Here is a 12,828-nt window from a genome sequence, read left to right as displayed (position 1 = left end):
GTACACACAGTGCCTGGCAAATAGTATCCTCCCCGCTCTGGTTTCAACTTGACAGAGACAACTAGGACAAAACAAATACAAAAATAAGTCACAGTAATCAAGGCAGACTGAGCATAGAATGAGTCATTCCTTTTAATCATTTGCGCAGGAAGATCAACAACCAAGAAACATAATAAGCAGCAGAATAAACTCTACTGGTGGTATGTCCCTTAGCATATAAGCTAATAGACCTCCTGTGTCCCAGCCCAGCTGGTCAGATCTTGGTCTACAGTGCCAGGTATAGTTCATTCAAACTGGAATAGAAACCAACTCATAAGGAATGTGTTTATAGGCAGAGGATGGAGGAGGAAAATTGACTGCAGCTACATCTATCGCCTGTTTTGTAATCTGGCAGAAAACACTGCAAAACCATTGGTAGAGACTTACACCCACACAGCCACACTCACCTGTAACCAAGAACAGCTTAGAACAGATAATGAGCAGCTCTCTGCTTTAACCAAACAGTTGTCAGACCTGCATAAAATGAACATTCCTCGGACCTATGAAGAAACACCACCCAGCTCTATACATACACAGGACCTGTGAGCATTGGTCACAGCATCAGCACCACTGCCCAAGCAAGGATGGGGAAGAACAGATTGAAGTTCTGTTCCCTGGGAAGCTGCTTACCTCTACAGAGGCGCTGGGACTCACAGCACCTGCTTCCTCCGAGCGATTCAATTTAGAATGCTGCACCACTCCAGGTGGAGCCACTTCACTGGTACGATCTCTCTTCTGACGAGCCCTGGTTATGCTCTGATGGTCATTAGAAGATACAGCAAGGATTCGAGGAGCCCTGGGGAGGCTCTGCCTCCTCCAAGATGTCCTGCCCCAGCCTAGCCTCAGAAGATGTGGCTCATCATCTTCAGGTAGAAGGCCCAAGTCATTATTAGCAGGTTGGGACTTTTGAAAAAATATCAGCATGGAATTGGAAGAGTCTGTCCTAAATGGCTGGCAGCTCTGGGGCTTGCTGCAGTCGGCCTGGAAGCACATCCCTTCCAGCCACCAAAGAACATGACAGGCAGAGTCCTGGCAGCAGGCAGCCCAACAGGCTTGGAAAGACAGGCTTCTTTTAAGAAGCCAAAGGTGATTTTCTCCCCCAGTTCTCAAGCCAACTCCATAAAGTGTCTTCCCCTGATGGCATCTGCTCTCATTAGCATCTAAAAACAAAGAATGAAAACACTTTAGGATGAAACAAGACAGGGATTACTGGTCCATAAAGAGCAGTAACACCAACATTTGAGGCCATTTTGAAGATAGGTTTGTTGTTGTTTTGTTTTATTGAGACAGAATCTCACTACATACCCTAGCTGGCTGGAACTACCTATATAGACCAGGCTGCCCTTGAACTCAAAGGTCTTGCCTCCTGAGTGCTGGGATTAAAGACATGAACTGCCATGCTTAGCTGAAGATAGACTTCTAAGAGGGTAAGAAAACTGTCTATTGAGTAGAACAGAGGGAAAGTAAGCATCTTATGGCCCAGAATATTTTAGCTTATAAGACAATTGTTCCATATTCATGGGGAGGTTCCATTCTCAATGAGTTTCTGCTATATAAAGCCTTTACAGAGTCCTAACTTATGAAACAAAATATAAAGCAAAATTTTAAGAAGGACTGTTCTAAATAAAGTGCATGGACAGAGTCCCCAAACTTGACCTTAGTCAATGGACTAAGGGACTAGAAGTGCAGGTAGGTGAATAAGCCACAACATTTTCCCTATTGAACTAACTAACAGCAACAGAAGCTGAGCACTCCAACTGCACAAAAGTAACACACACAGGTATTTTCTAATCAGTCATTTGCCAGTCACAGGACTTTGCATATTATGCCATCAGCCAAAGTGGTAGTAAAAATTACCAAAGTTTTAATCAAGAGAATCTAAATGACGACCCATACCATACCAAATAAAGGAAGAAAAACATGCAATAATGTTCTATTGTAGGTAATCTAGATAATAACATGATCCCAGATTCTCTGTTGAACTATTTCAGGCATAAAATTGATCTTGATCATTACCTCTGGCAAAACCAGTTCTATATGAAAGTTGTTTTAACTCTGTCTTAGAGTTTCCATTGTTGTGATGGAACACTGTGACAAAAAACAGAAAGGTTTTGATTTTTTTTTTTTTTTCCACTTACACTTCTATGTAACAGTTCATCATCAAAAGCAGGTAGGACAGAAACTCAAGCGGGCAGGAACCTGGAGGCAGGAACTGATGCAGGGGCCATGGAGGAGTGGGGCTTACTGATTTGCCTCCATGGCTTGCTCAGCCTGCTATCTTACAGAACATAGGCCACAAGCCCAGGAATAGGCTGGGTCTTTCCGCATCAATAACTCATTAAGAAAATGTCCCACAGGCTTGCCTGTCCACAGCCAATCTTACAGAGGCATTTTCTCAATTAGGTTTCCCTCCTCTATGACTAGCTTGCGTTGAAATGACATAAAACTAGCCAGCACAAAGTCCTTCTTCTACCCCCCCCCCCCCAGGACTGGAGATTATACAGGGCCTCAGACATGTATGTAAGTACTCTACCACTAGGCTATCTCTTCATCCACTTTTAATCTTTTACTTGGAAATACAGTTTCACTAAGGGGTTCAGGATGGCTCTGAATTCATTGTGTACCAAGCAGACATTGACCTCGAATCCTCTCAGTTTTCCTAACAGCTGGATTACAGGCCTTCCTATTTTAAGTCAAACTTACTATACAGCCAAGGACAGCCTTGACCTCCTGATTCTCCTGCCTCCACCTCTGAAGTGCTAGGGTTGAAATCATGCTCAACATTGCCCAACTGAGAATGCCTCTTTTTTTTTTTTTTTTAATACAGTGAATTTTTTATTTGGAAAAAGAAGCATTTTCTGATTACATTAGGAGTGCCCGCCATAGAAATATTTTTCTGAAGTACATCCTAAATGCTTTCCCTCATAATATTTTATATTAATTTTTCCCCAAAACATTTTGTTTTTTCCTTTTTTATTTCAATTAGAAACAATCTTATTTTATATATCAATCCCAGTTCCCTCTCCCTCCCATTCTCCCATGCCCTCCACTGACCCCCATCTTATCCCTGTTCTGCTCCATAGAAAGGGTGAGGCCTTCTATGTCTGTCACATCATTTGGGGCAGGGCCTATGCCTTCTCCCATGTGTCTATGCTGAAAGAGTAGAACGCCTCTTTAAATTTCCTGTTGATCCACAATAGATGCTGTCTTTCATCAACTTAGCCCTGTCCCTGAAGTTATAACATAGAAAATATATGTGAGAGCTGGGAGATGGCTCAGTAGTTAAGCACTTGCCACACAAGGGGAGGACCAGATTTTGGAACCTAAGAACTCATATAAATGCCAGGTAGGTGTGCCCCAGAACTCACAGACTAAGCCAACTAGTGGTATCTATGAGCTCTGTTGAATTATGAGACCTGCCTCACAGTGAATATGTTGGAAGAGTAAAAAGGATGATTCCTGACAACCTCAGACCTCCACATAGACTTCTGCAGAAACATATGTAACATATAAAAATGGAAAAAAGAAAATATAAATATATAGAGAGATGTATGTATGTGTGTGCATGTGTGTATATTTGAAATATAGATAGAAAACATGCAATAGAATCAAAGTACTGATGGATAAATACTTCTGCATATACACATAATTGAAAACAAATTAACTAAAGCAACAACCTGTTAATTGGCCAAAACCAACCTGACTCCCACGAAATCTTCACTAAATATCTAACAGACTAAATGTGGACACTAATCAACTGGGGAATAAAAAGAAGATAAAGGCAGGCTTCTAGACTACTGAGTCACAAGTTCTATGTATGGAAGCCAGCCTGCCATTGTTCTCTGAAAAAATGAGATACATTGGCACCTAACACCAGACAAGGCAATTAAGAAAACTGGGGAAAATAGAACTTCCTTAAGAAAAGATGAATAAATAACAATTCTGAAATAAAAATGAAGCTACCAAAATATTCTTTGTGTCCTTATCCACCTTCCCACAGTCATCCATGGCATGTGTCTTGGTAATAGCTGTGTCTACAGTCATTGCTATAATTAATACACTGGCTTAGTGAGTTATAAGCATTGGTAAAAACTGTGCGTGGCTGCATACATCTTTAATCCCAGCACTCAGGAGGCAGAGGCAGGTGAATCTCTGTGAGTAAGAGGTCTCTAAAGTAAGTTCCAGGACAGCCAGGGCTACATAATGAGATGCCCTCTCAATAAGTAAAAAAGTCAGTAAGTATTGTATCATCAAAACACCTCTGAAATACATGTTCTGGGACATCGAGGATGTAGAAAGTCTTTGGATACAGCTGTTCCTTTACTAATCACCAAAGACATCAGAGACTCATGAAAGATAATGACGGTGTTGTGATCTTCATGAACAAGCCATCCCACTACCATCTCTCTAAAAGCACTCTAAAATTCACAGGCAAACAACTGTATAGAAGAGAGGCAATGCACACAGTAAGTGTCCCACGTATTCAATAGTCACTAGCCACCAGAGAATCCACATTAGAGAAAACCTCCTAAGTCCAATGGTTGTAAAGCAAATCTTGAGAAGAACTCTGTCCTCTCAATGACATCAGACAACTCAAAAGTCAGAACCCTGATTATGTCATAGCTTGGGAATCCTTTGTTTAGAAAGCAGTCCTTACTCATTAGGAGATTGCATGTTAGAAAGAAGCCTTTCAGATGTATAAAATATGGGAAAGCTTTTAGACATAACTGTATTGAACTGTTAGAAGTCCAATCCTGATAAAAATCAGACCAGAATAATACTTGTAATAAAGCCTTTCACGCAGAAGCTGAAGAAACATGAACTCTAACTTTCCTGGCCTTGAAGACTTTGGAAGCCACCAGTTCTTCACTGTGAGGTCCTGATCCCTAAAGTCACTAAGTACCACTTCTGCAGCATGCATTTCTGGAATCAGGTTCAAGTTCCTGTCTGTTGCCATCAGTCTAGGGAATCATCCTAGCACAGAGGCATCATAACTGGTATTTGTGTAAAGAATCTGGCATCCACTGCCAGACAAACCAGCCTCAGGCAATCCCTATGCTCAGAACAGTGATGAGCAACACATAAGGGAACGAAGAAGTCTTCTGTGAAAAGGATGAGACCACTCTCTGTCCTCTCTGCCTAGCTCTTAGAAACAAGAGGCTCACAGACACTCTCCTGTTGATGGAGCTACTGAGGAGCAGAGGAGAAAGCTACCATGGGTGAGATCTGTATAGAAAAAGAGCCAAGAAAACAAAAGGAATCTGAATGAGGTGATCAGAGTAACCAGACTGTGGACACAGTACTTGTCTGTCAGCAGGAAAAGATGGTTAGAATTAAATAGAGTAAGCGACATCCAACTCTTGTGGGATATATGATAACACTGTGAACCCGGTGTTTGCATTTGCATTAATTAAATAAAATCAACCTTGGGTCAGGAGGTGGAGCTAGTTGGCAGAAAGTAATCATAGAGTCAGAGAGAGTCTGGAAAATGGAGAGATGCACAGGAAGTAGCAGGGAGGGTTGTGAGGTGGCGAAGAGGGAAGGCCAGCTAGTTGCTCCTCAACCTTTCTGACCTGCACTAGCAGGTTTTCACCCCAGCCTTTGATTCCGAAGTCTTTATTGCTAAATAGAACAATAGAGATTTAGTAAAAACTACATTTAGTGGCACAGCAGGAGGCAGCTCCATCAGGAAGTAAAAGTACTGTCAGGCAATGCCAGAGAAGCCAGCCAGTAACTGTGTAGCCACTTATAAGGAGAAGGGAGTGTCCCCAGTCTCCACATGATACATTAAATCATGCACTCTTCATTTTAAATTTTTTGAATGTGGATGCCCATGAGCAATCTGTGGCGGACAGATTCTGATATGATGGAACTCAAGAGACTTTTACTCAAGTCAAATGGCCATGCACGAGACTATGAAAAGGGCCCTGTCCTAATACCGGGTTGAGGGAGGTGGAGGGCATGTTTGTGCTTTCTTGCAGGGCTGGATGGCTGCCAGACCATTTGGTGAGATGCATGGAACAGAGGAAAACCAGACTTGAGACCTCGGAAACATAATTACCTCTCTCTCTCTCTCTCTCTCTCTCTCTCTCTCTCTCTCTCTCTCTCTGTGTGTGTGTGTGTGTGTGTGTGTGTGTGTGTGTGTGTCTGTCTGTCTGTCTGTCTGTCTCTGTCTCTCTCAGGGGTCATTCTCTAAAACAGGCAAGGCTTAAACCTATTGTTTTTACAACAAGGAGGAATTTGTGCAACACTCAAGGAGGAATGTTGCTTCTATACAGATCACAAAGGAGTGACAAGAGACAATATGGCCTAGGTCAGAGAAGGGCTAGAAAAAAAAGAAGGAAGCACCTAGAATATGAACCAGGCTGCTTACCACCCTATTCCCTTATCCCTTGCTGGGTTCTTAATTCTGCTTGCCTTAGGCCCTTAGGCTATTAAGAGGTTAACTGGCTTTATCTGCCAACAGATCGACTCCCTGATGGCAAAGCCTATCCAAGTATACTATCACAGGCTTGACCTCAAGGTATGTGGTCATGGTGAGCCTTTAGAAGGTGACAACCCACGACCAGGGGCCACTTCCCAAGGAAGCCTCCTTCTGCTATTGACAAAACTAAAACATCTCCCACTGAGGTGCACCTTGTGTGAGTGCAATGAAGAGGTCACCAAAGGTGTCTACCCTGAGCTTCATGGGAATATTCCTGGTTGCATGAAGGCTGATGTCAAAAAAGAAAAGAAAACAAAACAAAAAAAACCAAAAAACAAAAAAAACCCTTCCCTCCTCAAAAAGGTATCTTGGTGGGCCTGAGCAATCTTGCCTGTGAAGGCTGGGTTAGCTTGCTTCAGGATATATGTCACATAACTATCTAGGGGGACCAGGATCCCTGCTCCCACTCATGGTGACATAGTGTCAATAGTCCACCTTCTTACTTTAAAAAAAAAAAAAAAAAAAAAAGGAGGAATTGCCAGGAGCGATCATGGCATAAGCCTTAGAGATTGCCAGCTTTTCTTAGAATAGCCCATAGAGTTAAAAGATAGCTACTTCCAGTCCCGATCTACCTTCTCCCCTCCCCAACTTCCTGAGAAGTAGAATTCAGGGCTTACAAGATTGCAGTCAAGTTACTTAGTAACCCCTCCTTATACAGTTATTTAGCAACTCCTGAGACCTCTTCCCCTGCTAACAACCTGCTTATCTCTACCTACATTTCCCCTTAGCAAATATCCTGCTCACCTTCAGTGACCCATAATGAAGAACACCAGGAGGTCCAGTTACCAGACAATGACCTCCCAAGAGCTCTGGAGGATTGTTGGCTATGCTATCATTCTTGGCCTCAGCTTCTATGAAGGGATAGCCATTTTGGGAGATTCGGCTTATTCCAACAATTTCCGTCATTGCAGATGGCATACAGATTTCACTCATGGAATCTCTGTTATTAGGTGTCTGGCCTCAGGCTATGCGTCTCTACTTCTGAACCCCCTTCTCAATATAGCCATCTTTGTAACACAACCATTCTCCCGACTAAACTCACACTTACATTGTCCCTCCCAATGATGCTTGGTGGGCATGTACCCATGGCCTCACCCCCTGCCTGGCCACAGCTGACTTTGATAGCAATGGTAAAAACAATAATGAATTTTGTATTTTAATCAAGCTTTTGCTAATCAAGCTTTTGCTAATCAAGCTTTTGCCTCACCTACTTTACTATTGCCCTAATGACTTCCTTCCCTTATGGGAGGAAAGGGATGGCTCTCCCCTCCCTAGGCAGCGCAGAGAGCCTATTTCCGCCCTCACCATCTCTCTCCTCCTTGGCCTTGGAGCCGCTGTAGCCAGGACAGGCATTTCCTCCCTTGTTCTATCCAGCAGAATGCAGGTATTTACACTCAACTATCGACGAAGATGTCCAGCGACTTCAGAAGGGGATAGATGACCTTGCAGACTCCCTTGATTCCCTGGCCGAAGTCGTCCTCCAAAATAGGAGGGGACTTGATCTCCTGTTCTTGCAGCAGGGAGGTCTCTGTGCTGCTTTTATACCAGCAAGGCAGGAGTAGTAAAGGACAGTATGAGGAAGGTTAGAGAAGGATTAGAAAAAAGAAAGAGAGAGAGGAACAAGAAAACTGGTACAAAAACTGGTTCTCTACCTCCTCTTGGTTATCCACTTTATTGCCTAGTATTCTGGGCCCCTTTGTGGGTCTTATATTGCTTTTTTTCTTTTGGCCCATGGGCCTTTAGGTGTTTGACAGATCTTATCAAGCAACAGGTAGATAGCCTTGCCGCAAAGCCAATTCAAATCCACTATCAGAGGCTGGCCGACAATGGGAAGGCGACTTTCGCCTGACACTCCCAGTTCCCACTTAGCTTAAACAAGCACTACCCCCCCACCCCCCACCCCCCACCCCCCACCCCGTCAAAACGACCTTCAGACCAAGACCCTTAAGCAGCCCCAGCCAGGAACCTAGAAAGGCCCCCTCTCCCATAAAAATGAGGATCTCTCTTCCAGTGGTGGCTCACCAAAGACAGGCACCTTTCTGATGCTCCACCCGCCTAAGACAGGAACTTTGATGACTGGCAAAGATATTCAGAGATGGGTTACAGGTGAGAGCCCCTCAGAATGATCCTAAGACAGGCAGCCATCAGCCCTAAGTTCCTCTTGGAGAAATATCTTGGCTGCTCCTCTCTATTATTATACCAGAGAGGGGGAGATGTTGGGGACCATCACCATCCTCAATACCTCAGGCCTCTGAGATAGAAAATTATTGCCTCTTAAAAGAAGTAAGCAAGCAGAATGTTTAGCAGAGCATTCCTAGATACAGGCTTGTGGTTTTACAACCAGTTAAAGAATAGCTTAGGATAGTCTTCTTGTTGCAGCTTTACAGCCAGTTAAAGATTAGTTCAGGGCATTCCTTCTACTGACCCTTTCACCCTGCCCACTTGCAAACCCCCTCCCCCCCCCCCCCCCCCCCCCCGCTCACATCCTGCCCATGGTCCTGTCTAAGCCTCCCCTGAGAAAATAAAGTTTGACAGCTTGATCAGAATATGGACTTGCTGTTGTTCTTCTCCTCCCTTAGCCCTCGATTCCCCTAGGTGTCTCCCAGTTGTCATTGACTGCCCCGCAGGTCGGGGCAGAAGTTGGTTCTTTTCTTCTATTATGTGGGTCCTGAGGAACAAACTCTGGCGGTTGTCTGTCATGGTGGCAGGATCTTTACCCACTGAACCATCTTGCTGGCTCAGCAAAGCTTTTCTTAAAGGGTCAGATTATATTTTAGGCCCTGTGGACTTTAGGACCTCTACTGCAACTACTTAACTGCCATTACACAGAAAAAGCAGCCACTAAGAAAACATAAGTAATAGCCAGGCATGATGGTACACACCTGCATTCCCAATACTCAGGAGGCAGAAGCAGAATGATCTCTGAGTTTGAGGCCAACCTGGTCTACAAAGCAAGATCCAAGACAGCCAGAGCTGTTATACAGAGAAACTCTGTCTCCAAAAGCAAACAAAAACAAAAACAAACAAACAAAAAAACACAAATAAATATGGCTGTTCTAATAAAACTTTATATACAAAAACAGGTAACAGGAATAAGAGGAAAGTGAAAGGATGAATAAAATCAAAGTAAGTTATATACATTTATAAGGACATAATAAATCCATTCTTCTATATTATTAAAATATCCTAAATATTTTAAAGATTTATTTATTTATTATGCATACATGTATCTCTGCAGGCCAGAAGAGGGTACCAGATCTCATTACAGATGGTTGTGAGCCAAGCCACCATGTGATTGCTGGGAATCAAACTCAGGACCTCTGGAAGAGCAGCCAGTGCTCTTAACCTCTGAGCCATCTCTCCAGCCCATATCCTAAATATTTTAAAAACAGGGATCAGCCAATGTAGGCTCCTGGGCAGTGTGTAGACGCTGGTTTACTGATCTATGATGGTATACCCTCTGGGTTTTTTGTTTTGTTTTGTCTTTTAAGAAATGGTCTCACTCTGTAGCTAGGCTAGCCTTGAAATCACAACAAGCCTCCTACCACACCCTCTGCATACTTGGGTTATAAGAGCAAGCCAACATACTCAGTTCCTCTTTTCATTTTTTAAATGCTCATTTTTATTATTTTCAATTTTGAGTGTGTGAGCATGTGGAGTGTAGGTCCCTGGAATCAAGTTACAGGCATCCGTGAGTCACCCGACATGGATGCTGGGACCAAGCAAGTGCTGTTAACCTCTGAGCTATCTCTCTGGTCCTACTCTTTTGCATTCTTGGTATTCTGTGGCAGTGTTCTTTTTTTTTTTCCAGTGATTGGTTTTAGTTTATTAGGTTTATTGATTTTTTCAAAGTATATTTTATTTACATAGATTTTTTTCCTCTATTATCTTTTGTTTGCTTAGTTTTTGTTTCATTAATTGCTCTTAATGTATTATTCTTTCTTAATGTTTTTGTTTGTTTGTTTGTTTCCTAGTTTCTCTGTGTACCTTTGGAGCCTGTCCTGGAAGGTGCTCTATAGACTAGGCTGGCCTGGAACTCACAGAGATCCACCTGCCTCTGCCTCCCAAGTGCTGGGATTAAAGGCGTGTGCCCATCACCACCCAGCTCTTTTTAATGTTTTATAGATGCACAAATCACTGGCTTTCTATAATAAAAAACTGAACCTGCCAGATTTGGTAGTGCACATTTCATATATATATATATATATATATATATATATATATAATTTTTATTTTATTACACTGGTGTTTTGCCTGCATGTATAAGGGTGTCATGTTTCCTGAAACAGGAGGTACAGACAGTTAGTTCTGAGCTGCCATGTGGGTCTTGAAATTGAACCCAGGCCCTCTGTAAGAGCAGCCAGTTGTCTTACCCATTGAGCTGTGTCTCCAGCTCCAACATTTCTTTTTATTTCTCCTCCTCCTCCTTTTCTTTTTTTTGGGGGGGAGGAGGGAGACTGGGTTTCTATACGTAACAGCACCAGCTGTCCTGGAGCTCAGTTTGTAGACCAGGCTGGCCTCAAACTCACAGAGATCTGCCTGTCTCTGCCTCCTGAGTGCTGGGATTAAAGATGTATGCCACTACTGCCCACCTAAAAAGCAGTGCACATTTCTAAGCCCACCACTTGGGAGGCTAAGACAGGGTATCACTGTGAGCTCCAAGTCTGGCTACAGAGCAAGAGCCTATCTTTAAAAAAGCAAATTAATAAATACATAAAATTTGGACATTATTTGCATAAAACACCTACACAAACAAAAATAGCGTTTTATCATTATTAAAGGAAAGGTATGTATATGTCTCCAGTTTGACAGCCTGCAGTCCACCATGGAGAGACATGGTCTGTGGTGCTGACCAGCCACATTCAGAGTGGGTCTTCAGTTAAGCTCCTCTGGAAATACCTTCACAGATATTCTCAAGTGTGTACCTCATTAATGTGCTAAGTCCTTACTAATCCAATCAAGTTGACCACAGAAATAAGTCATCACGTGGTGGTTCCACTACGTATTCAATAATTAGAAACAGGAAAACAGTTATTTTCTGGCCATTCATTGGATGAAGAATAAGTCCTCTTCTTGGATTATGAAAAGATAATTAACCATCTCAAACAGACACTAGTTCTAACTTCAGCTCTGAACACCAGTTACTAGAAGCTTAACCTTTGAAGGACAACTTAATCTCTCCAAGATTCAATTGCTGCTGCTCTTGGAAAACAGTCTGTGAGAGGAGGGGGCAGGGGCACTGGGGGAGTCAATATTGGATTCCAGAAGTAATGTGGATAAAAGGTGAGGTGAAAATAAACTCCAATTTTAGATCAGTTCCTCTTCCTGCCCACGCCTCTATAGGCTGGCTCTGCTCCCAGGGCTTAGGCAAAAGCAATATTAAATGCTTACAAAAAGGGCTTACAGTTGGTAGACCTGAGACTGCAAACCCTTTGAGAACAGCTGGAGCTCACTGTAGGTAGGAACATGTAAAAAGCTGATCACTGTCTATAATGATGGCAAAGCAAAGAAGACAGAACTCCATATGTGTTACCTGGATGACCCCCAAAACAAGAGGCCTTGGAACTAGAAATGCTTATTCTCTTTACTCCTCAAAAGACAGAATTCTAATAAATCTGGCACAAAATCTAGACCAGGTTCCATAATTCTAAGTATCAAAGTAGAAACTGTAGAATAAATGAATTATTGTCAGGAGGAAATTCACTAAAACTTTCAGTAAACTGTGAACAACTCTGGAAATGTTTAGGTGCACTGGGGTTGCCTCTGGCATTCTTAAAACTCAGGCATGTAACAAGCCTGACTTCAGGAGCAAACGTGGAAACGCCACTGGCTGGCAACCACACATCGAGTACAGGCTGAACACCCACTACCTCAAAAGCCAATTAACAAAGTACCTGAGGCACTGAACCAAAGCCATCATCCAAAGCGAAGGGCTACAGTGGTGGAAATAGGAGTAGGGACCAGTGTTGCTTCAGAAAAGAAAAAACTCAGAGCAATGGGTAAGTTCTTCCCTGGAGTGAGGGCTTTTCTGCAGGAGAGAGCACAATGAGGGCACTGTATAGCAACATCTGCATGTTTCACCAAATGTTTAAGTTTATGATCCTGTAACAATGTATAGAATTCACCAAACGTTTTCCCCTGGGCCTATTAATGAACTATAATCAGTAAAGCAGAAGCCTTAAATTTGGTGCTGAACCTGTGAACTGTGGCTCTATACCATCTCCTAGCAGCCATCATCAAAGGTATACTGCATCTCAGCCAAGATGGCCACCACAGAAAACTGGGAAACAGGCACACTATTAGAA

At 42.9% G+C, this 12,828-nt stretch overlaps 1 protein-coding gene across 6 annotated transcripts in view; it reads right to left on the bottom strand.

The window, feature by feature from the left end:
* Kiaa0319l (KIAA0319 like) overlaps positions 1-12,828 on the bottom strand; it is a 90,669-nt gene that overhangs the window by 54,335 nt on the left and 23,506 nt on the right. For all 6 annotated transcript variants that reach the window (XM_051188809.1, XM_051188811.1, XM_051188810.1 and 3 more), the window contains one exon: positions 670-1,199. In XM_051188809.1, coding sequence (XP_051044766.1) covers positions 670-1,199 — 530 coding nt within the window. The remainder of the gene's footprint in view (positions 1-669; positions 1,200-12,828) is intronic.

The sequence above is a fragment of the Phodopus roborovskii genome, unplaced genomic scaffold (genome assembly GCF_943737965.1).
Source record: "Phodopus roborovskii unplaced genomic scaffold, PHOROB, whole genome shotgun sequence".
Lineage (NCBI taxonomy): Eukaryota > Metazoa > Chordata > Mammalia > Rodentia > Cricetidae > Phodopus > Phodopus roborovskii.
This window is presented reverse-complemented; position numbering and strand designations above follow the sequence as displayed.